The following is a 24,841-nucleotide window of genomic DNA, read 5'->3' on the forward strand; positions in this document are numbered from 1 at the left end:
CAGGCGGGTACTGGGTCTTGAACTCTGGATCTTGTGCTTGCAAAGCAGGTGGCAGAACCACTGAGCTAAATCGCCGGCCCACCTGTAGCTCCTAATTTTACAGATTTCCAATAATGAACAGATAATTAAGTGTGGATGTAATTTCCATTCTGAACCTTAATTTTTCTAAATACTTTATTTCTATTATGGATTATTAAATTATTTAACTACTATTTCAGACCATGTTTTGATTCATAGGAAAGTACTTGATATTATCTAATAAATTAGTAACAAATTATCATTTATATCTTGGTATTTTAAAGTTTAATAACATTGTTATCAAATTAACGATTTTGGTGCATGATACACAATAAACTCTTGCAAACTAACCATTAAAACGATATAAATGTGTCCAGAATTCAAAGAAGCTGTACTTCAAAGAATAAACTGTAGCCGGGCGTGGTGGCACATGCCTGTAATCGCAGCACTCAGGAGGCTGAGGCAGGAGGATCACTGTGAGTTCAAGACCAGCCTGGGCTACATAGTGAGTTCCAGGTCAGTCTCAACTACATAGTGAGACCCTATCTCAAAAAACTAAAAAAATAAAAATAAGGTTAAGCTGTAATTTAATACTGCTCCAGGTAACACAGTGTACATGCTAAAAGACTAACTTCCAATGAAGAGCATCCACTTTTAATTCTAATCGAAGAAACTCCAGTTGGGAAATGGTACTTTAATTTCCAAATCACATGTGTGGGTTTGGTGCTGTTTACAGGGTATGTTAATAACTTCATAGCTATGAAACAGTAATACTCCTGTGTTTAATAGCCTAGCACGGAAAACTGTATTAATGGTACACTTAACAAACACAGGTGAACATTAAGAATTACTGTGAGAAGCCAGGTGTAAATGGAGCATGGCTATAATCTTAGCACTTGGGAAGTTGTGGCAAAACGATGACAAGTTCGAAACAGCCTGAGCTACACACACCCTGTCTGCAAAGGCGAGGGGTTGGGTAACATGGTAAATAATACACCTGTGGATTTTCTTTTTCTTTCTTTTTTTTCAAGATCATCAAAAATTAAGACTTGCTGGGGGCCAAGGATTTAGCTCAGTGGTTCTGCTGCCTGCTTTGCAAGCACAAAGTCCTGAGTTAGAGTCCCAGCACCAAAAAAAAAAAAAAAAAATTATGACTTGCTGTTTAGATCACATGTTGCATTTTAGTGCCTGCGTGTCTTTTATCTGTGAATTTTGTCTTGAAAATAGGTGGTTGATACCTAACTTGCATATCTTTGTTATTTCACAAAATGACATTTTCCCTAAACACTACTAGTGTTAGTATTCTTTTTCATTATCCTGTATTAACCTTTAATTTTTATTTGTTTTCTCCTTAGCTTTTAATAACCCACGACCAGGGCAACTGGGCAGGTTATTGCCAAACCAGAATTTACCACTTGACATCACATTGCAGAGCCCAACTGGTGCTGGACCTTTCCCACCAATCAGAAACAATAGTCCCTACTCAGTGATACCTCAGCCAGGAATGATGGGTAACCAAGGGATGATAGGAAACCAAGGCAACTTAGGGAACAGTAGCACAGGTAAGGGCTGAAATGCACTGTTCTTTACTGGTGGGTTATTTCACTTCATTATGTATTCATCCACATCAAACTAGTAAAGTTTTTCCATTGAGCATGTTAGAAACTAACCTGGGAAAATAAGGAAATACTACAGGTTTTCAGTGTGAGAGTGCCATATCAGAAACTGTTTCAGTAAGCTAGCCATTTTATTCTGCGATTGTTACTTCGGTTAGGTTTCTGATCATTAATCCTTTAACATAGACTTCACTTCTACCCTAGTTACTATTCCAAACACAAAGGGTATGTATCAATAAATTGGTCATTGCTAGTTTCCAGTGGTGATCTACAGATGACCGCAGAACTTACTGACAATTTGAACTTAAAGAATTTCAAATTGAAAGTTTAAAATTCAGCCAGACTTTTATACTTCCAGGTACTCCCATACAAAAATGCATGAGTTAAAGTAAAGAACTTTAGTTGGGCTTCATGATGCGTGCCTATAGTCAGGCTGCTCGGGAGGCTAAGGCAAAGGGTCTCTTGAGCCCATGAGTTGTAGACACCTTGGGCCATGTAATGAGACCCTATGTCAAAAAAAAAAAAGTGAAGAATTGTAAATAGTAGTATGCCCGGCCTATACTAACTTTCAGATCCGATCCAGGGCTCCATTTCTGAAGATTAAGGAAGTTGCCTGTGATCTGGTGTGGACCTCGACCGTCTATAATTTCAGTTGTCTCCCAAATTGCCTATGCACATTTTCACAGCAGGTACCATATTACCAAGCTGTCATCCAAGTGCAGGCCTAAAATCATTACTGCAGCAGTGACTGCCATTGCCACCACATCCTGGATCTTAGTACATCTCTTTATTAGTTGGATGTGGTGGTGCTAAGATATAATCCCAGCACTCGGAGAAGCTAGGCAAGTTCAAGTCTAGCCTTAGCAACTTAGTGAGACCCTATCTCAAAATTTTAAAAAGGCTCGAGGTGTATCCTCTGTACCCCAGGGTTCAATCCCATGGATCACATATACACACTGTCTTCTAGCTTCATGCTTATTTCTTCTTAATAAGATAGAAGGATGCTGACTTTTCTAATAAAGGCTTGCTCACATTTAACAGCTTTCTTACTTTGCCTCAGGGAAGTACTAGAAGGTACTAGAGACAAAAGGCACAGAAATAGATATTATAAAAAAGAAGTTACACTTGTGGATCTTTTAATTCTTGATGTTTTATTTTTAGTTTATGTCTAACCTATCATCATCTAGGTAGTTAACTAGATATAGATATAAAAGTTGCATGTGAAGGAAAAAGGTGGATATTTACCTTCTATTCCTGGTAACAAATTTATCAGAAGCATGAACTATGTTGTGTTAGTTTTTCATCCAGCATATATTTATTTCTTGCCTGCCATATGTGCCAGGCACATATGCTTCGTTAATTTGCATATTCATAGAAATGGTATCCTATTGATTTTGAGATAAAATACTGATTTGTGTAAAATTCTGTAAGAGGAAAGGATCTCATGATTTATTAAGGGGACTCTTTCTCAGCAGAATACAAGTTCTGGGTAGAAGGGATCTTATATAGGAAGTTGGGAGTTGCTTGAATTAAAATCTGGATAGTCTAGAAATCAGGGCTCTGCAGGTGATATGGTGCCCTCACTCTGCTTCCAAGAGCAAAACAAACGAGACCGAGTTACTGTATTAGTGTTGTCAAATTAGTTTTTCCCTTCTACTTTCTAATCTTGTTATATTAAATCATAGACTTAAGGAAAATAAAATGCCTTTTCTCTCATAGTATCTTTGGATAGTTCCAGTCTAGTCTTAAAATGGTTTTTCAATATTAGTGTTGTTCTAACTGTTTAAATCTAATTACCCTTTACTCTGTCATCCTCAGCACCTTTCTCGTTTCACAAGAAACACCCAAGATACATGCGACTTATTAAATATACTTGATTTTTGTCACAATTACAGTAAAGAAAAGCAGTGTATTTGAAAGTAAAATCTTTGTGCACATCATTAAACATTTCAAAATAAAGAGATCATTTCATTTGGGTGTTTTCCCCTTCAGAATGTCAAGTCTTAGCCAGTGTTCTGCCACTGCCACCATCCCAGGTACCACGCCAGATCTTCACAGGCCAGGACAGAGAAGACAATGGAGCCTGCTTGGCAGTGCTGTGCTCTTACTGTTATGTGTTCTCAGATAACTGTTAAAAATCTCCAGTGCAACCAGACATGATATACACTATGATCCCAGCACTCAGGAGGCTGAGGCAGGAGGAGCTCTTCAAGTTCAAGGCCAGCCTAAACTGCATAGTGAGACCCTGTCTTAAAATTTTTTTTTTTTTCTTAAGTACAGAAGGCTTTTTACAAATCTATCCTAACCCATTCCAGGAAGGCAATGGTCCTTTGTAATGGCTGTGAAGAGCAATGGTAAATATCTGAAAGATCCTTTAGTTTCCCTAACACTTAGAGAGGCTGTCCTTGATCAGTTTTGAAGCTTACCAAATTATAATACTCTGAAAGGGATTTGAAGATTTGGGAGTCTTGTGTAAGCTTGATGTTATATTCTCTATTTTTGCTTTATAATTGAAATTGTATTGATTATCAGTTTTTACCTTGTTCCTTTTAGTCTCACCTCCATTTGGAAAGTAAACCATTGACGTGTGTGTCAGCTAATGTGATTCACTTCCTGAGGAAGGAAGTTGAGGTTATCCACTGGCCCACAGCACCTGTTTCTGAGTACAAGTGGGAACAATTTTAACAGCTTTTCCAAACTATAAAGAGTGGCAAGTTAATGCTATGAAAACTTTATAATAATTGTCAGTTCTTGTGTCTTAGCCCAGGGCCTGTCTGCCCCTGTGGGTGTGAGCTCTTGGGCTATGTGTGGATTACAGAGTGATTGTCTCCAACAAGTAGAATGGGCTGTGTTCAGATGTGCTAAATATGTCGTCAGTGGCTGCATCTCTCAGCTTCCTTTGACTTACATGCAGGAATGATGGGTAGTAATGCTGCCCGGCCCACCATGCCATCCGGGGAATGGGCATCGCAGAGTTCAGCTGTCAGAGTCACCTGTGCTGCTACCACCAGTGCCATGAACCGGCCAATCCAAGGAGGTATGATTCGGAACCCAACAGCTAGCATCCCCATGAGACCCAGCAGCCAGCCTGGCCAAAGACAGATGCTTCAGTCTCAGGTCATGAACATAGGTAAGGCAGTCCAGTGTGCTTTGCTTACAGTCTTTCTGCTTTCTTTAAATGCAGTTAAAAGCTCTATAAGTTTTTTCAGGTCTTGTTCCTGGATTGCAGTTTAGGTAGTCCTCCTGAGTGAAACTGTCATAAGTGGGATTTTTGTGGGAACTCCATATACAATCATAGACTCAAATAGTCTAAGGAAACCAACTACCTTTGTGGTCTTTTATTTTCATTAAAGTACTTCATTTCACCTTTGAGGGAAAAGTGAATGAGAATGTCACGCTATAAATGCTGTGTTTGTGATATTTTAAAGATAAAGAAAGCATTTAGTGGTACAGCCATAGCTTTTAACTGCTTTCAGGCTCTTAAATGACTCTTCCAAGTCCTCACCAAAGGCTCAGGTCTAATGTAACATCACAGAATGTGAGGATCACTAGAATTCACAGTTTACTTGCTATTAAAATCAGTAATCTGATATGTTCTGTGACAACACTCATGTGAAATGCCCAGCACAAACAAATCTGTAGAGACAGAAAACAGTATGGCTGCATAAGACTGGTGGACTTACGGGAAGAGAGGGACTTATCCTAGTGGTAAAGGGTTTTGTTTTAGAATGAAACTATGCAAAAGTTGATTATGTTGATGATTGATTATACAACCCTGAATACAGTATACTGTGACCCATTGAATCATACACTTTAAATGGATGGATTGTATGGTATATGAATAATCTCAATAAAATTGTTGCATTGAAATATTTGTGGTTGAGCCAGGCGTGGTGGTACACACCTGTAATCCCAGCACTAGGGAGGCTGAGGCAGGAGGATCACTGTGAGTTCCAGACCAGGCTGGGCTACATAGTGAGTTCCAGGTCAGTTTCAACTACATAGTGAGACCCTGTCTCAAAAAAAAAGAAAAAAAAAAAGAAAAGAAAGAAAAGATAAGATTTGTGGTTGGGCCAGGGATTTAGCTCCGTGATTCTGCTGCCTGCCTCGCAAGCACAAGGTCCCAAGTTCAATCCCTGGTACCAAAAAAAGAATGTTTTTTGTGGTCACTGCAGCTCTTGCTTAAAGTTATTTTCTTAATGATTGACATATTCTTAATCACTGACATATTAATCTTCCTCTTATCATATATGTTAGTGTGATTCAGATCAGTCAGTGTTTATGCACAGTAAGAACTAAATCATTCATGGAGAAATGCCAGGCTTGTTTTGACAAGATAACAGAATTCTCATGCAAATTCTGTGTCAGTTTTCTTACCTTATTACCTCATTGCTCAGCACATTGTGGCTTATTATTTCTAGGCGATGGTTTTGTTGTTGTTTCGGGGGGGGGTTGTTGTTGTTTTTGTTGTTGTTGTTGTTTTAGACAGGTCTCAAGCTGAGACTGACCTGGAACTCATTGTGCATATACAGCAATCCTCCTGCCTCAGCCTCCTGAGTGCTGGGATTATAGGTGTGTGCCGCCACACCTGGCTAGGAGATGAATTTTACATTGTCTTTCTACATGGAATATACTGGAGTAATGAGTAATTCCCAAATTAAAATTCATACCATTTGAGGGGTTTTGGCCTTATGAGATGTTGAAAATACCCAGATTTCTATGCGAAATTAAGATTTTTTTTGTTTTGTTTTGTTTTTTGTTTTTTGTACCGAGTATTAAACTTGCGCTTGTCAGGCAGGGGCAGCACAACTAAGAAATTTTTTTAATATTTATTTATTCATTTTTAAATTATAGTAAGAAAACCCTGATACCTAGAAATTAAATTTATTCTCAGTTTTCACTGGAGAACAGCTGGCTTTTGAGCTTTAGATATTGCTCTATAAACTTTATTGTGTAGCTGAATTTCTCTGATTTCTAAAGTCAGAAAAGCCATAAACTTAACAGAAAATTTGCTGTTGTAATGCTAGGGGATAGCATAATAAAAGAAAAACACGTCACCCACTAGCTTTTTAAGCCTCTGGTTGACCTTCTGAGAAGGAGCCCATCTGTGCTGTGTGGCTTCCCTTTGCCTGCCTGACTCTGGAGGCAGAGCTAACTTGGCCCTAAGCGACCTAAACCAGCACTTTTTAAAGTACAGTCCAGCCTCCCACTGCCTTTCAGGACACCTGCCAACCCCGAACTCCTTTCACCATCATAAACAGATGCCTCTTGCCTTCTGCATGTTGCTCTATCCCGAGTGTCCAGTGGGGTGTTCTCAGGGCCCCATGCTATGTGGCATTATTGCAGCTGATGGAATAGCAAAGTCGATGGGAGATTCTGCTGTCTTCTGTCATCCGGACATCAAAACAATCAACAATGGCAGTTTTGAACTTTTCTTTTTTTTACATTTTTCATTTTAAAATCTTGCTTATGTGAACATACATACTGTGTGTTGGTTTTTGTTTGTTGTGGTGGGCTTTGAACCCATAGAGCACTGAGCTCCATTTCCAGCCCCTTTATTTGTATATTTTTATTATTTATTAAATTGCCCATGGCAGTCTCAAACTGGTATCTGGGTAGGTAGGACTGCAGACATGCTCCACACCTAGTTAACTGATTTATTTTTATGATATTTTGGGGTGTTTTTGGTTTTTTTGAGACAGGGTCTCACTATGTAGTTGAGACTGACCTGGAACTCACTATGTAGCCCAGGCTGGTCTCGAACTCACAGCGATCCTCCTGCCTCAGCCTCCCAAGTGCTGAGATTACAGGCGTGCGCTACCACGCCCAGCAATTTTTATCATTTTTAAGTGCATTATACTTTTTCCTAGTTTCAATTTCCTACACAGTAAATATTGCTGAGATTCAATACATATGAAGCAAAAACTAAAAGCATGGTATAGAGCTTCTATCCATTCCTGAAAATGGGTGATTAACCTTGGTATTATTGCCTTTATTTTTGTTTCAAACCTAAAGTTCATCTTATTTTCACCTTGTAATTGTCATTATTTCTGTCTTTTGCATTTCCCATTAACCAGATATTTTATTTAGTATCACAGAGCGGAAATACTTCCTTGATTACATGATGTAAGGTTTTCTGTTCTCTTTTTCTTTCTTTTTTCCCCCTCCCTTTTCAGGGCCCTCTGAATTAGAGATGAATATGGGAGGACCTCAGTATAGCCAACAAGCTCCTCCAAATCAGACTGCCCCATGGCCTGAAAGCATCCTGCCTATAGACCAAGCATCCTTTGCCAGCCAAAACAGGTGAGTCCTAAGATCCAAGATTGCTGAAAGAGTAGTGAACACAAGTTCAGACTCATGCCTGAAATTTGTTTCTTCTCAGTAATTTGTGCCTGACCTATTTGCATTTATTGAGACCATATCAACTATTGGATAGGGGAGGAAAGGGTTAGGAAGGCGCCAGAGGAAATCAGCAAATCTAGGACTTGCCTTTAAACAAGTCACAGGTGAGTTAGAAAATAAACTGTGTGTGCTGATAACTGTAACAGGATGTAGTGTACCATATATGTGCCACAAGAGAAATCAGCCAGGTTTATAGATCTCATCCAGCAGGGATGACTGGAGAAGGTTGCAGGGAAGTTGAGACTTACCTGGAACTCACTATGTAGCCCAGGCTGGTCTTGAACTCACAGAGATCCTCCTGCCTCAGCCTCCCAAGTGCTGGGATAACAGGAGTGCGCCACTTTGCCCGGCCCTGGGAAGATCTTAAATATCCAACTCTGAAGAATTTAGATTCTTTTCATTAAGTTGTTGACATTTTTTGAAAAGTTAAGATGGTATAGGATCAAATTTGAATTTATTATTCTGATTTTCTAATCAGTTTTGTGTCTTTTTAAATGATCATTTCTGTTTTTGTCATTCTTTGTCTTTGCTTAATTGTAATTTTACTGCAGTGTGCCTAGACTTAGATTTGCTTATCTTCTTTTGAATTTTGGTATGTGCTATTTCATTTATGTGTGGATTCTTTTTTATCAGTTCCAGAAAATTTGTAGCCATTTTCTCTTTATTTTACTGCCTTTTCCATTTTCTTTATTCATTTCTGGGGATTTGATATTAAATCTCTTAATGTCTTCTGATACTAAACCTCTTAAAAGTTCTGTTTGTTCACTTTTCATACTCTGTCATTGCTTATTTTTGTTTTTCTATATACCTTTAAACATTACATTTGTAGTTATTTTCTAGATTTGATTCAATGATTTCCAGGTGTAGAATTATTGGAGTTCTGACTCTTAGTAGTGGTGGCCTGTTTCCTTTTTTATGTTTAGTATTTGATGGGGAGTTTATATTTGACCTCGACTAGTGAAATAAGTGTGGTCTGCATTGAGAACACTTGCTTTGCATGAAGATTCATGTTGGCCCTATTAGGGGGAGGGGTCACTACTCCCTGGGGTCTCTTGCAGGTTCCCTAAGACCAGCACAGCAGTCTCAGGTTAGCTCTTGTGCCTGAGATATCTTTGTGGCCCAATACCCCGGCTCTCTTGCTTAATGGTGTAGAAAAACACCTGTCTCCAGTAGCTCAGGGGTACTCCAGTTTCGGCTCCCAAGTGATTTGGTTTGGCTTTGTGTTTGCCTCTTGGAGAGTTTTGCTGAGCCCAGCATCACCACTGTGTCGTATACGTAGGTCTCAGTGGGTTTTGAGCAGGGCACCTAAAGCATGAGTGACCTTGAGGCTGATCGATAGTGTTGCACAGGGAAGGTAAAGAGGTCACAGGGAACAGGTCCGAACCTCAAGCAGGAGGCAGTGTGGGGACAGGAAGGGTGCTGGCAGGGTATTCTGTGCTGCTAACTTGTTAGAAAACTTAACCAGGCATGGTGGCGTGTGCCTGTGATCCCGACACACAGGAGGTTAGAGCTTAGGCAGGAAGATCACCATGAGATCAAGCCCACCTGGACTACACCCTGGACCCTGTCTCAGGAAACTGAAAGGAAAACTTACACTTCTGGGCCAGGGATTTAGCTCAGTGACACTGTTGCCTGCCTTGCAAGTGCAAGGTACCAAGTTCGATTCCCAGTATCACAAAAAAGTAAAAAGAAAACTTAGACTTCTGAGATTATTACCAGAGAATCTTGGCCTGGAGGTTCTTAAAGATTATGGTCAGTGGTTTAATGTTAGGTAATCTTTCAAGGATTAATCAAAGCCTGAAATGATCTATCATTGCCAAACCCAAATTTCTTAAGGGTGGAATATATTTAGAGCTTCTTACTTTCTTTTTAGGGAGGGCAGGTACCAGATATCGAACTGAGGTCCTTATGCTGCAAGGCAGTCAACAGTGCCACTGAGCTAAATCCCGGCCCTTTTGTGTGTGTGTGTGTGAGTGTGAGTGTGTGTGTGTGTGTGTGTGCAGTGGGGGAAAAAATCCTGCAGGTTTTAGATTGGATACTGCTGTAGGAGGCAGTGCTTTCATCGTGTTAGCATTGCCCAGGCTTGGAGTTCTGTGGAGGGCATGCTTTTCTTTCTGTGTACTAAGGGGGCAGTGAGATAATCGGAGCACTCAGTGATTACAACCACAACAGCGTAGCACAATATGGGCCCCACAGTGGGAGAAAAAATTAGGAACAAGTTATTTCACTCAAAGAAAAATAAATTAAGGGAACTGTTGGATAATTGTGGTAGGGAGATGAGGAAGGAAGAGGGCTCACTGGCTGCATTCTGCCCACCTAGGGGAGAAGTAGATGGCTGCTGTCTCTAAACCCCTCACTGCCCAAAAGTCACCCCTGGGGGCTCATTAAAATACAGATTCCAGGGCTGGGGATTTAGCTCGGTGGTTCGGCCACCTGCCTTGCAAGCTCAAGGTCTGGAGTTCCAGCATCGGTACCAAAAATATATATATATACACATACATACATACGTATACAAGTTACAACTCTAGAATTAAATTGGATCCAAGATTCTGCATTTTTAATAGACCTCAAACAATGCTAGCCCCACTGGTCTAATGCAAAGCATCCCTGTGCTTTGAGCAGGGTACAGGCAGCAGAAGCAGGGCGAACTGCAACAAGCCTGAGTCCAGCTGGCATGTGCCCAGAATTGCTTTTCCTATTCTAGGTCTCTTCTAGTTCCAGATGAATTTTAGGATTGTTTTTTCTAATTCTGAAAGTTATGTTGTTGGAATGATAATTGGAATTGCATTAAATCTATATTTTAGAAGTATGGCCATTTTCACTGTATTGGTTCTATCCAAGAACAAGGGTATCTTTCTATTTTCTGATATCCTCTTTGGTCTCCTTTTTCAGAGTACTTTAGTTTTCACTGTAGAGGTCTTTTACTTCATTAAATTGATTCCTAGGTATTTTATTTTTTAGATGCTATTATAAAATGTGGTTTCCTAATTTCTCTCTGTGAACTTGTGTATAAGAATGCTATTAGTTTTTGAGTGTTGACTTCATATCCAGCTAGGCTACTGAATTTGGTTATTAAATCCAGAAGTCTTTGTGGAGCTTTTGGGATCGTCTATGTAGAGTATTGTGTCATCCACAATGATTTCAGTGTTTTTGTTTGTTTTTGTTTTTGTTTTGTTTTGCTTTTTGGTACTGGGGATCGAACTCGGGACCTTGCACTTTCAAGGCAGGCACTGGAACCACTGAGCTAAACCCCAGACCTGATTTCAGTTTTTTAAGCCATTTATCTCACTTTTATTTTAAATAATTCAGTTTGGAAAAGTTGGTGAAATTTATGACCAACTATAGTAATAATGAATTTCTTTATTATAGAAATTTACAGATGACAGATAAACACTTGGAATGTAGAACAATAAGGTTTCTTGTTTCTTTTCTCATTCAGTAGCTGTTCCTTTATAGAATTTTTTTAAATACTTGTAAAACTTAAATAAATGGAAGTGGTGTGGTTTCTCAACAAGAGTGCAGAATTTGACTTTATTTCTTCTCATTCCCATCCTAATGACCTACTAGTTCATTAGTAAAAGTGTAGATTTTAAGATGTGGGCTTTCTGCAGGGGTGTGACAGCAATCCAGCACAAGCTTAGCATGTGAAAAGAATTGGGTTGGATTTCCAGCAACCCCACCACCACCACCAAAAACAGGCATCTCTATGGGGGACAGTCTGTTGGCTGTGTTTTCTGCTAGTTTATTACTTATGCCACCCAGGTTGACATTATATTTATAATTGCCCAGAATATAAGAGAATGACTTCTCCCTCTAGTTGCTGCTCCTTCCCTCCACTTTTGAAGTACCAGGACAGCAGTAATCTGATCACAGATGAGTTTGAAAAGTTAACTGAAGGGGGGTGTACCTGTGCAAGAGGAGCAGGAGGGGCAGCCGGGTAATTTCCACTGCAAGCTGAACTGTGGCACTGTCATACCAAGAGCCAGGTGGTGACGGCAGGAGGGGTGGGGCAGGAGTTAGAGGCTTCCTGGCACTCTTGAATGGCACTGGCAGCCATGTGGCAGTGAGAGAAATTTATGACCAACTAGAGTGATAATGAATTACTATAAGGCATCGGGAGCACAGCTTGGAGCTGGGGACAGCAGACAAGGTGGCATCGAGGGAACACGCAGCTAGACAGTTTCTCTTTACAGTTAACATGGGCTAAACGGAGAACAGAGATTGTGTTGCTGCTGTTTGCTGTCACTGAAATTAATGTTAGTTTCATTAATTGTTGGTTCAGCCCTTCGGTTTTGCAGGGTTCTTGGTCAAATATCATTAGATTACCTAAAAAAGCAGCATATTGGATTGCATCAGAAAGGTGAGCTCATCCCTTGATAAAGTTTAAGAATGAAATCGCTGGGCTGGGGATTTAGATCAGTGGTTCACTGCCTGTCTCGCAGGCGCAGGGACCTGAGTTCAATCCCCGGTACGCAAAACAAAGAATGAATTTGCTTACCTGTTTGCTTTTATTTTTTCTAAGGCATCATATTAGAAGATAAGCTCTAAGAATATAAGATAGACTTTTATTAAAATACAAATATCAGGGCCAAGAATTTAGCTCAGTGGTTCCGCCATCTGCCTTGCAAGCACAAGGTCCCAAGTTTGATCCCCCCCCAAAAAAAACGCAAATATCATTTCTCTTTTCCATGTTAGAGGAACTCAGAAGCTCTTTCTTAAAATCTCTCATTTGTCAGGCTGGGGATTTGGCTCAGTGCTTCTTCTACCTGCCTCATAAGCACAAGGGCCCAAGTTCAATCGCCGATACAAAAAAATCTCTCATTTGTCAAGTAATTTGAATTGTTGGAGTTTTTATACTGTGGAAATTAAAGTATAGTGTTATGGTGTTATCACCTGTTACCTTACATAATAACAAAATTTGCATATTCATTATCTACTTTTCTTATGTATCTAGGTGGGGAAGGCTAATAGCTATATCTTTTGAAGATTTTAAAAATGTTTGCAAATTCTGCTTAGAAATTTCCTGGCTGGGGGTGCAGTCCAGAGGAATAAGCCCGGTGCTTATCTGGCTTACATAAGACTCTGGGAGTTCAATCCCTAGTACTATTAAAGAAAACTCCTTAGCCAGGCATGGTGATGCACGCCTGTAATCCCAGCCAGCCCTCAGGGAGGCTGAAGCAGGAAGATCACTGTGAGTTTGAGACCAGCCTGGGCTACATAGTGAGTTCCAGGTCAGTCTCAACTACATAGTGAGACAAAAAAAAGAAAACTCCCTAGCTGCTCAGTCAAGTGTATTGTAACCCCAGCCGATTTGGAGACAATGAATTTAATTTTTAATGCTGCTAAATGTTTGTGGTCTCTCTTGTGTGATTCATCCTATAAAACAAGAAGATTTAAAATTAGCCAGGATGGTGATACATGCCTGAAGTCCTAGCACTTGGGAGGCTGAAGCAGGAGAATCACTGTGAGTTTGAGGCCAGCCTGAACTACATAGCAAGACCCTGTCTCAGAAGAAAAAAAAAAGACTGGAGGTTGATACGAGCTTCCTGCTAAAGTTCAGTAAAGTCTTTCATTCCTTCAAGTATTGAGGGGTTGGCGAACATCAGTGAGAGTGAGTGGACAGGTGGTGGGCCCTGGACTCACACAGATGCGCGTAGGACCTCTCCAGCACATGCTTTGTTCTCACAGGCCTAACTTTGTGACTGGCCTGTAATAGCCACTGAGGATCTTTGTATTAGACTGTTGGTTTTCTTGGTTGAGCTGGTGCGGGAGTTTGTTACAGAGAGCCCAGTAGTCAGCTAGCTTTTCCATCAGCCTAAGGTGAAGCTCATCTCTTTGCAGGCAGCCGTTTGGCAGCTCTCCCGATGACCTGCTGTGTCCACATCCTGCAACGGAGTCTCCGAGTGATGAGGGAGCTCTCCTGGACCAACTCTACCTGGCCTTGCGGAACTTTGATGGCCTCGAGGAGATTGATAGAGCCTTGGGGATACCCGAGCTGGTCAGCCAGGTATGCACGGGGGTGGGCCAGGGGGCCGTGCACTCTGGTGAGCACAGAGATATTACAGGCAATCTATAGTTTGAGTTACAGAATAGTTTGGCCTGACAGGCTGGCCATGTTTTCTTTCTCCCCATTTGTTAGTCTTACATAAACTTTTTTCTAAGAAGGAAAAACCTGAGAATAAGCTCTACATTCTGATTTAGATGACTGAGCAGAAGGGCAAAAACTCAAGCCCAGCTTACCTTCAAACATTGCTGGCAGGGAGGAGCACAGGAGCAACAGGGAAGAGAGAAACCATGAAGAACATTGCTCCCCATGGCCGAAACCCTTCCCTGGGAGCCACCGTGAGCCTCCGTGTCCTTCCCCCGTGGGCAGGGATGGTAAAGGAGTACCTGGCACGTATGTTAGCGGAGGTCATTTTGAGTATGTGTAAGCGCAGATAGGAATATAATAGGGCTGCGGATTTAGCTAAGTGGTTCCGCCGCCTGCCTCAGAAGCGCAAAGTCCTGAGTTCAATGCCAGGTACAAAAGTAAGTAAATAAACTCTCTCACGCAATATAAAAATGCTAACCAGTCTTCACTTATCTAGTTTCCCCCCTCCTGGCAGGTAATTAGTTGGTTGCTTGTTGTTTTTTCTGTGTTTGTTTGTATTTTAAACCAGGGATCAAACTCAGGCCCTTGTGCCCATGAGAGGCGGCAGAACCATTGAGCCAAATCCCTGGCCCAGTTGGTTACTTTTTAAAAAGTGATTTTTTGCTTTGAGCGTACTTGATAACAGTGACATAGTTAACAAACTAGTCTCCTAAAATCCACCGTCGTGCAGTATCTGAATCTGCCTGCACAGCTACATTCTCTTGGAGCAGTGCTTCGTGGTTTACTGTGGGAGGGTGGCCTAGAAAAGCCCATCGCACTCTTGTCACTGTTTCCTCTTTACATGGCATGAATCATCTTCATTTCTTCTTGCCTAAAAGTACCTTCCACAGTCTGGCCTACTTCTTGGACCTCTGGGATGTCACCGACTCCATGAGAAAGGTGACGCAGAATCATTGGAGACTTTTCTGAGCTATTAAAAATAGTCTTGTCATAATTCTGCATGTGGTAGGCATGTGGGTGTGTTCAGACTCGTTGATTCATATTGAAAACAGCAGAATGGAAAGAAATTACTGAAGGTTCTGTGGTATAATCTGAAATTAACCTGGAAAGGAAAGTAGAGGTTAAATATTTCTTGTGTGAGCTGGGCATGGTGGCTTACACCTATAATCCCAGCTCCTTGGGAGGCTGAGGCAGGAGCATTTAGCAAGCCTGGTCCACTTAGCGAGACCATATCTCAGAATAAAAAATAAAAAGGTCTGCGATATAGCTCAGTGGTAGATACCAGCTGCATTCCATCCCTAGTTCCACAAAATAAAAATAAAATTCCCATGTGACTAGTTGGCTTTGCCTTTAGTATCAGCTAGAATTTAGCATTCTGTGTTTATCCTGACTTTGTTGGGTGATGTTTCAGAGTGTCTTTGGAGTTGCTGAAGGACATGTAACTTTTTTATTTTTAATCAATACCAGTGTCCTGTCATAAATAATTTAATATTTTAGTCTTTTTCATTTATTTGTACTTTTTCTACTTTGTTTCATCAGGTTCTGTCATCATTGTAGCATTGTCATATTAAAGTTAATTATAGAATTGTAGCTGTTAGAGTCAGGAGAAGTATACAGTACAAGTGTACTTTATACTCTTGAGAGGTATGTATTGTCTTTAAAAATGGAAATTACAAATAAAAATAAAAATGGAAATTACTTAGAGTTTCTCTCTGCTAGAGATGGGCAGATGCTCAAAGTTCTGAAGATAGTAACAGTGAATGGCCTTCCCTACTGAGGCCCCAGCCCCTGTAGGCTGGCCACAAAGCAGTGCTAATCTAACTCAAGGGCACTGTGGTTCTGGGACTACATAGGCAGACTGTTTTGAGGAAGCACTAGAACAATATCAGGCTAGAAAAAGCTTGAGAGTTCTTATTGCTGCCAGGCGTTTTTCTTTCTTGAATACCATCAGATTTGTAGCAGTTACACTTAGAAATAGGAGCAGGAAGAAGAGATGCTTTTCCTCTCTGAACACAGTTAGGGCACATTGGTCTGTCCCCCTGGGGAAGTTCTGAATTTTCTGCACCTGCTTCATTGTGAACCAGATAGATAGTAAGTTAAGAAGTGACAAGCAGATTAAATATGTCTACTACATAATAAATGAATGGTGGTAAAATGTGGAACATGTAGGAAATTCTGGCAGCCAGAGACAGGAGTCAAGTAAATAATAGTGCATCATGCTGGTAAACAGGTTGCCAATCACAGACTGGAATGAAGCCCACCCCATGCTAGCCAGAGAGGTTCTTGCAGCTTGCTTCATGTCTCAAGATCTGTGTTGTCTGTAAGATGAAAACAGTGGCTGGTAGTCAGTACCCTGATGATGCTAATCCGAGTCTTGTACTAGAGACTTCTCATTAAGATGATTCATATAGGGCCAGGGATTTAGCATAGTGCTGCTGTCACCTGCCTCACAAGCACAAGGTGGTCCTGAGTTCAATCTCCAGTACCAAAATAAAAAGATGATTCATATAGGCATGAATTATCAATCAAACAATCTAACACTTCTAGGGGACATTTGAGTCCACAAGTCCAGCTGGGCTCTGACTGAGTTGCATGTGCAGGATGCGTTCCTGTGTTCTCAGCCCATTTCTCCCCTTGGAAGAGCGCTGCTGGCAGTCAGGCCTAACCTCTGCTTCTTTCCTTATGAAACTAGATCTATTGAGCACAGAGACATTTTCTAGAAAGAAAAATAGAATCCAGCTAAATACCTTTGTGTAGTAAGTACACAAAAATCTTCAAATGTATGAGATAAAATAGTTACTCGGCTGCTTTTAGTGACTTAATTTGCTTGTTATTTTGGGGCTTTCTTTTCAGAGCCAAGCGGTAGATCCAGAACAGTTCTCAGGTCAGGAATCCAATATCATGCTGGAGCAGAAGGCTCCTGTTTTCCCGCAGCAGTACGCATCTCAGGCACAAATGGCCCAGGGTAGCTATACACCCATGCAAGATCCTAACTTTCACACCATGGGACAGCGGCCAAATTATGCCACACTCCGAATGCAGCCCAGACCGGGCCTTAGGCCCACAGGTCTGGTGCAGAACCAGCCAAATCAACTGAGACTTCAGCTTCAACATCGCCTCCAAGCACAGCAGGTGAGTTATTCAGTGGGGCCTGGAGGTGGGGCACACACAGGAAGGAATGTGAGACACAGCAGTCCGACAGCATGTACATCCTGGTTGGGGAGGGCAGTTGCTTGGGAGAGCTGAGTGGAAGTTAATGTGTTGTTTGAAAATGTTTTGACTCCTTTTGTATGTGTTTAGAATCGCCAGCCTCTTATGAATCAAATCAGCAATGTTTCCAATGTGAACTTGACTCTGAGGCCTGGAGTACCCACGCAGGTAAGGGAGCAGACCAGCTCTCAGCTGTGGGCATACCGGTTACCTTCTCTTGTCACTTCTCCAGATAATCTGAGTCAGTTATGGCAAACCTTTTAGAGATGAGTACCCAAACTGTGACCCAAGAACCCACTTATTTGTCCCCAAGTGCCAATGCTGCAATTAAACCTGAATGCTGAGGTTCTAGTTTAGAAAAAACAACTCATATGTTAACATCTTTTGTCTTAAGAGAAAAACAACACACATGGTTTAGGTTTGCCGCCAATGACCTGAGTAAAGTAACTACTGGGCCACCAGTTCCAGATCTACCCACTGGCTGTGACTGCCTCAGCTGTCTGTGTATCTAGTCTGTTACTTTTGTAGTCCCCTTCTTTTTTTTTTTTGGTACTGGGGATTGAACTCAGGTCCTTGCGCTTGCAAGGCAGGTCACCGAACCACTGAGCTAAATCCCCAGCCCTGTAACCCCCTTCTGTAGACAGCCATCTTACTGCCAGATGCAGATGATTCTTGTAAAGTCGCTGCAGGCACTGAACAAGTGACTATTAAACTGTTGTTTCTATGCCGGGCATGGTGGCACACACCTGTAATCCCAGCACTCAGGAGGCTGAGGCAGGAGAATTGCTGTGAGTTTGAGACCAGCCGGGGCTGCATAGTGAGTTCCAGGTCAGTCTCAACTACTTAATGAGACCCTATCTCAAAAAACCAAAAAAAAAAAACCAAACTATTGTTTCTAGGAGAAATACAGTTTTAGGTTCATGCAGTCCTCTGGCAACAACATTTTCAACAGCCCAGTCAATGCATAACTTGTTTCATGTAAGTTTCTGTTTAAAGACATCATGTATACTATTCATTCACTTACACCAAACTCAGCAGACAGGAAATGGTAGCTCAGGCCTGAAGGAAGCTTCCCTGACACTCGTATTTCCTCTGTAAGCACATCACAACCTTACATATAGGAACACTAGACAGCACTTGAGCACTGCATTTGTGGCCAGTTTAAACAGTTAAATCGCCGATGAAAAGCACAGTGATGTGAGAAACATGGAACCAGTTAGGCTACAAAGGGATCCTTGGTTATAGTCTTAAGAAATTGAGGAGGGAGAGCATCGCCTTGTCCAACCTCAGCTGGTAGTGTGTGTTGGGCATCTGTGCTTCCGGTCCATGAGTAAGCATGACAGTGCCTTGAGTACTGATTTGGTAGGTTCAGATAAACTTTAGCATGCAGGCAGCTTCATGTGGAAGTGACAGATAAGAAGGACTGACTCTTCTGAGGACCCATAAACAGCCTCATGCCTCCTACTGACAGCAAGCACTGACACCGGCCCCTTCCGCCATCTTTTCTCCACTCCCTCACCTGGCTGTGTCCTGGCTCTTTCTTTTAAGGCTCCCTCTACGCCACCACACCTCCTTTCCTCCTGTCTGTGCTCAGCCGCTTCTGAAGAGCTCGGGGTCATACAGTGATTTTGTTCTCTTTTTGATTTGAATGTCCCTAAAATTTTAAGTGCTATCCTCTGGCTTTATGACAGTCTTATAGAAAGGAATGTGTTCTTTTGAGGTCTTTTACCGAACTGTGTCCTCGCAAAATGACTTAAATTAACATTGAACTTAACCCTACTAAGTCCGAGCAGAGGTTTAGAATCACTTTGTGTGCAGAACGTAGAGCCTCACGTGCTCAGTCACCACTTGATCGACTGAGTAGTTCCTTCTGTGTAACTTTATTTTCAAACTGTTTTACGTGGACAGTGGCATTCGTTACCCTATCTAATCTGTGTCTACCCCAATGTTTTCCTCCGTTCATCACCCTTGATTTCAGGCGCCTATTAATGCTCAGATGCTGGCCCAGAGACAGAGGGAAATCCTGAACCAGCATCTTCGACAGAGACAAATGCATCAGCAACAACAAGTCCAGCAACGAACTTTGATGATGAGAGGACAAGGGTTGAATATGACCCCGAGTATGGTGGCTCCTAGTGGTTTACCAGCAACCATGAGCAATCCCCGGATTCCCCAGGCAAATGCCCAGCAGTTTCCATTTCCTCCAAACTACGGTACTGGATTTACATCCCCGCCACCTTTCACCAGTCCTTTCTCCCCAGTGTCCCCCAGTCCTGGGTCACAGCTCCTCTCTCACAGCTCTTTGCATGGCTCCCAGATGAATCTGGCTAACCAGGGAACGATAGGATACCTGGGAGGACAGTTGGGGCCTGTCAGCAGTCCCCAAGTCCAGCACGGTACCTTCCAGGCTCTGAGCTCAGGTACCTCCTTTTCTCTGAGTGCAGGTCTTACTTTAAGAATGACCGAAGTAAGTGTGTGTGTCTGTGTGTGTGTGTGTGTGTGTGTGTGTGTGTGGTGCGCACATCTACCATGCGTGTGAGTGTGCGTGGGGATAGTGTTGTCAGTGTCTGTGAACAGAGCTGCATACATATTTATATTTGAACACCTCTGAGTCTGACTCAACAAATCAATAGATAAAATATTGAAAGATAAATTTAAATATTATATATTCTATAACTTTTAAAAAGTAAAGATTTTAAAGATTATATGAAATCTTTCATGAGTAATTCTTGAGAAGCATTGCATAGAAACCACAATGAGAGACCTATCTTAGTTTTCCTCATATTGATTTGTTGTTTAATGTCAGTCTTAAGAGACGAGATACTAAATGTATAATGTCATAAATGTTAATATTTGTGTGCATGTTTAATTAATAGTTAAAGTATTGATAAAAGTGAGTGCTTTAATTAATATTCCCTGCCCTTGCCTGAGTTAGCCATGAACTACTATTCTTCATATTGATGGAATTTCTTTAAAGAAACAAAAATAATGTGTAGTTTCTCTCCTGCATGATTTTGAACTTTTCTTTTGTAGCTCATTTAAGTACTGTTTAAATATGCATGTTTGACAAGTGTTAGGCAAAATTATATGTAATGCTATCCCAAAAAGGCTCTAAGAAATTAATCATCTTTCTTTTCTAACTCCTTTCCTCTATTTCTTTTTTGATAATTTAGAAAAGTCTGCTAAAAAGCTTTTTGTTTTGTTTGTTTTTAGTTTAGTTTAGTTTTTTGGAGACGGGATCTTACTATGTAGCCCAGGCTAGCCTCAAACATATGGCAATCCTCCTGCCTCAGCCTCCCAAATGCTGGGATTACAGGTGTGCACCACCATGCTCCTTTCTTTCTTTCCTTGTAGTTTAATGCCATTTGTCTTAAAACTGAACAAGAAGTATACATTGAATTTTTTTCCTTACTCTGCTACTCTTGGATAGCAGTAAAGTACTATAGAGCCCTTCTTAAAGACAAAACAAAGCAAGGGACCGGGGATTTAGCTCAGTGCTCCCGCTGTCTGCCTTGCAAGTGCAGGGACCCAAGTTTGATCCCCAATACAAAAAAAACACACAAAGCAAAACAAATGGGAATACAGTTAAAAAAATTTTTAATACATCCATTTCGACCAGGTGCCAGGTACACCCTTGTAATCCCAACTGTGGAAGAAGTTAGAGCAGGAAGATTCCAAATTCAAGGCAAACCTAGGCAACTTAAGGGAGAGTCTGTCTTACAATAAAAGCAAAAAGGCTGGGATTTAGCTCACTTTGCAAGCACATGTGAGACCTTGGGCTCAATCCCTGCAAGCACATGTGAGACCTTGGGCTCAATCCCTGCTACTGCAAAACAAAAAATAGATATTTTAAACACACATATACACGCGCGCACACACACACACACACACACACACACACACACACCCCAGCAGAGGCCCTGTGTTCAATATCTGGCATCACCAAAGAAACAAAAAGAAGGAAGAAAAATTTCACCATGGAGTGACTTAAAGAAAAATTTATATATGTATTGACTTTCGATAAATAGTTGAACTTAAACCCAGTTTATACAAACCAGTTGTAATGAACTTAACTTTTTTCTTTTTGGTACCAGGAATTGAACTTGGGACCTTGCACTTGTGAGCAGGCAACCACTGAGCTAAATCCCCAGCCCTATATTCAACAGTTTAAAGACTTTATTTCAGGTCAAAAGAAATGCATATTGTTGACCCATGCTTGCTTTGGAGAGGGATTAGAGGAAAGAATATGCTCTCTAACTCTAGCCACAATGATTCCCATGGTTCCTAGGCACCCTTTCACCACTGTAGAGAATCAAATTGTGAAGATTTTTTTCTTCATGCTTTTTTTGGGGGGTATAGGGGATAGACCCCAAGGTCTATAAACTGAGCTGCATCCCCAGCACACCCTTACCCCCTTTTTTGAAAATAGTGCTTTATTTTTTTTTTCTTTGAGACAGGGTCTCACTATGTGGAACAGGCTGTCATTATACTCACTGTGTAACCCAGGCTGGCATTAAACTTGTGGCAGTCCTCCTGCCTCAGCCTCCAAAGTGCTAGAATTATAGTCATGTGCCACCACGTCTGGCAATTTTGAGATTGCTTCTTGCTAAATTGCCCATGCTAGGATTATGGGCAGGTACTGCATTCAGCATTTTTTATACATTTTATCTTAGCTTAGAATCTTTAAAGTGTATGTAATTAATCAGCACATAGATCATATATTTGAAACTAATTTTCTGTGTATACTTGATTTAAAATGTCCTTTTACTTTAGTGTGTCTCTGATAAAACTAATAATATCTTTGGCTTCTTTTTTTTTTTGGTCTGTTTTTTGTTTTTTGGTTTTTTGTTTTGTTTTGTTTTGTTTTTTTCTTAAGGAATAAGTCAGCAGCCTGATCCAGGCTTTACGGGGGCTACGACTCCCCGGAGTCCTCTAATGTCACCCCGAATGGCACATACGCAGAACCCCATGATGCAGCAGTCTCAGGCCAACCCAGCCTATCAGGCCCCCTCAGACATGAACGGATGGGCACAGGGGAGCATGGGTGGAAACAGGTAACTCCATGGCTCTGTGTCTCTGTTACATAGATGGGCACCAGGGAAACTTTCTGTGGACTACCTGTTTCTTTTGTGTATTTTTAAAATTTATTTGCTTAAGCATCAATATCAAGTGAACAGCTGAGTAAGCCAGCTTACTCTTCCTGGGGCAGAAGTCACTAGAAATTTACAAAATCTTAGCACTGTACCTCTTGTTTTGGAGTAAAAGGAACACCTCGAAGCGCTGATTTGTCATGGTAGTGATACAAAAGCAATCCTTTATCCGTGCCTGTAATAAAAGCCAACAAAAAGTTCCTTTGATGCCGCTGGGAAAGTGGGGATAGACTTCAGTTGCCTCAGTCACTTACTGGAAAGGAGCAGCTTGGTTGCCCCTGCAGCTTTGTGGGCCACATTCCCTATGTGACGTCTCACCGACCCCACCACCTTCCAGCTGTACCACTGGATTCATCAGTACAGATTGGCTCCCTTGGAAGTAAATGCCTCAGAAATGAGTGCTCAGAACTGCCTGCAACTGTTTGCTGTCAGGCTGTAGCGTTTTATTTCCTCCTTTCCTATGTTCCAGCATGTTTTCACAGCAATCCCCGCCACACTTTGGGCAGCAAGCAAACACCAGCATGTACAATAACAATATGAACATCAATGTATCCATGGCGACCAACACGGGTGGCATGAGCGCCATGAACCAGATGACTGGACAGATCAGCATGACCTCAGTGACCTCCGTGCCTACATCAGGGCTGTCCTCCATGGGTCCCGAGCAGGTGAGTGCAGAGGAGAGGCAGACCTGTGTCTTCTTTTTGTCTTTCTGCAATAACTGCATCTTTCCATGGACCTCACCTTTCCATCTGTCCTGTTCCCACTTTTTTTGGGGGTGCCAGGGATTGAACTTGGGTCCTTGCTCTTGCAAGGCAGGCCACCGAACCGCTGAGCTAAATCCCCAGCCCTCCCACATTTTTTGAACAATTTTTTTTTCCACCTTATTTTCACCTGTTTCTTGTTAATGATGAAATAAACATGAAAGGATTCCTAACTGCTGAAGGATTTCTAAAAATATTTGACTTTCACATCATGTAACATTTTTCTTTTATTTGAGCAGTTTAGCAATATCTAAAGTGAATCTCTGAAAATGGGGTGGTGCCAGGCATGGTAGCTCAGGCCTGTAATCCCAGCACTAAGGAGGCTGAGGCAGGAGGATTGCTGTGAGTTCGAGACCAGCCTGGGCTACATAGTGAGTTCCAGGGCAGCCTCAACTACATAGTGAGACCCTGTCTCAAAAAACCAAAAACAAAAAAATGGAGTGGTGTATAGTTTGCATAGCTTTATTTTGGGTCTATGCTTTAAGAAAAGGCTTTTTTTCTAAATGTAAAACCAGATGAAGCTGGGTGCAATGGTACACGTGAGCAGTCCCAGTACTCAGAAAGCTGAGGCAGGAGGATCCTTGTGAGTTCAAGGCAAACCCAGCCTGGCCTACAGTGAGACCTTGTCTCAAAAACGAAAAAAAAAAAAAAAAAAGATGAAAAGCAAGGGCCAAAAATACTTTCTGCAGATAATCCACTGTTTTTTTTAATTATTGGAATATAGTGCAATGATTTTCTTTTGGTCAGTTTTTTGTGGTACCGGGGATCAAACTCGGGTCCTTGCGCTTGCAAGGCAGGCAACCGAACTGCTGGGCTAAATCCCCGGCTCTTTTGGTCAGTTTTAAAAATAGGAAATGTGGGGCCAGAGATTTAGCTCAGCGGCATTGCACCTGCCTTGCAAGAGCCAAGGTTCTGAGTTTGATCCCCATTACCACAAAAAAGAAGAAGAAGAAATTATTCTGCTGTCTTCATCTACACACGAGCTTCACTAGGTGGCAAAGAGACTGCAAGCCTTGAAATTAGTAAAAAGCCAGGCTGGAATTCAAAACTCTGGTTGATTAGCCAGGCACGGTGGTGTACACCTGTAATACCAGCACTTGGGAAGCTGAGGCAGGGGGATTGCTGCAAGTTCGGGGCCAGACTGGGCTACCTAGTGAGACCTTGTCTCAAAAAAAAAAAAGACTATGGATGATCCAGAGGTAAAACTATAGGTTAGTAATTTTCACATTGCATTTACAGACTATATATATTTTATTGTTGTTGTTTGTTATTTTTGGGGGGGGTTGAAACAGGGTCTCACTATGTAGTTGAGACTGACTTGGAGCTCACTATGTATCCCAGGCTGGTCTCGAACTCACAGCGACCCTCCTGCCTCAGCCTCCCAAGTGCTAGGATTACAGGCATGGGCCACCACACCCATCTTTTATCTTCTTTTTTAAAGTTCCAAAAAAGTACTGATCATGCCACTCTGATCCTCAGTCATTCATTTGAAGTAAAAATGTGGCAAGGACTCTGACTTTTGTTTTAGCTCTGGCTTTGAACTCACACTGATCCTCCTGCCTTGTCCTCCTGAGTGCTGGGATTAGAGAC

General features: G+C 41.6%; 1 protein-coding gene across 5 annotated transcripts in view; it reads left to right on the forward strand.

Annotated features, from left to right (window-relative positions):
* Ncoa2 (nuclear receptor coactivator 2) overlaps nt 1-24,841 on the forward strand; it is a 283,274-nt gene that overhangs the window by 253,406 nt on the left and 5,027 nt on the right. For 4 of the 5 annotated variants that reach the window (XM_010609003.3, XM_010609005.2, XM_033760597.1 and 1 more), the window contains 9 exons: nt 1,374-1,580; nt 4,549-4,764; nt 7,811-7,937; nt 13,878-14,043; nt 16,981-17,259; nt 17,428-17,505; nt 19,316-19,550; nt 22,214-22,391; nt 22,957-23,155. In XM_010609003.3, the coding sequence (XP_010607305.1) occupies nt 1,374-1,580; nt 4,549-4,764; nt 7,811-7,937; nt 13,878-14,043; nt 16,981-17,259; nt 17,428-17,505; nt 19,316-19,550; nt 22,214-22,391; nt 22,957-23,155 (1,685 nt within the window). The remainder of the gene's footprint in view (nt 1-1,373; nt 1,581-4,548; nt 4,765-7,810; nt 7,938-13,877; nt 14,044-16,980; nt 17,260-17,427; nt 17,506-19,315; nt 19,551-22,213; nt 22,392-22,956; nt 23,156-24,841) is intronic. The other variant, XM_033760600.1, reaches the window with a different exon arrangement.

Source organism: Fukomys damarensis, unplaced genomic scaffold, assembly GCF_012274545.1.
Source record: "Fukomys damarensis isolate Sample0158 unplaced genomic scaffold, DMR_v1.0_HiC HiC_scaffold_5, whole genome shotgun sequence".
NCBI lineage: Eukaryota > Metazoa > Chordata > Mammalia > Rodentia > Bathyergidae > Fukomys > Fukomys damarensis.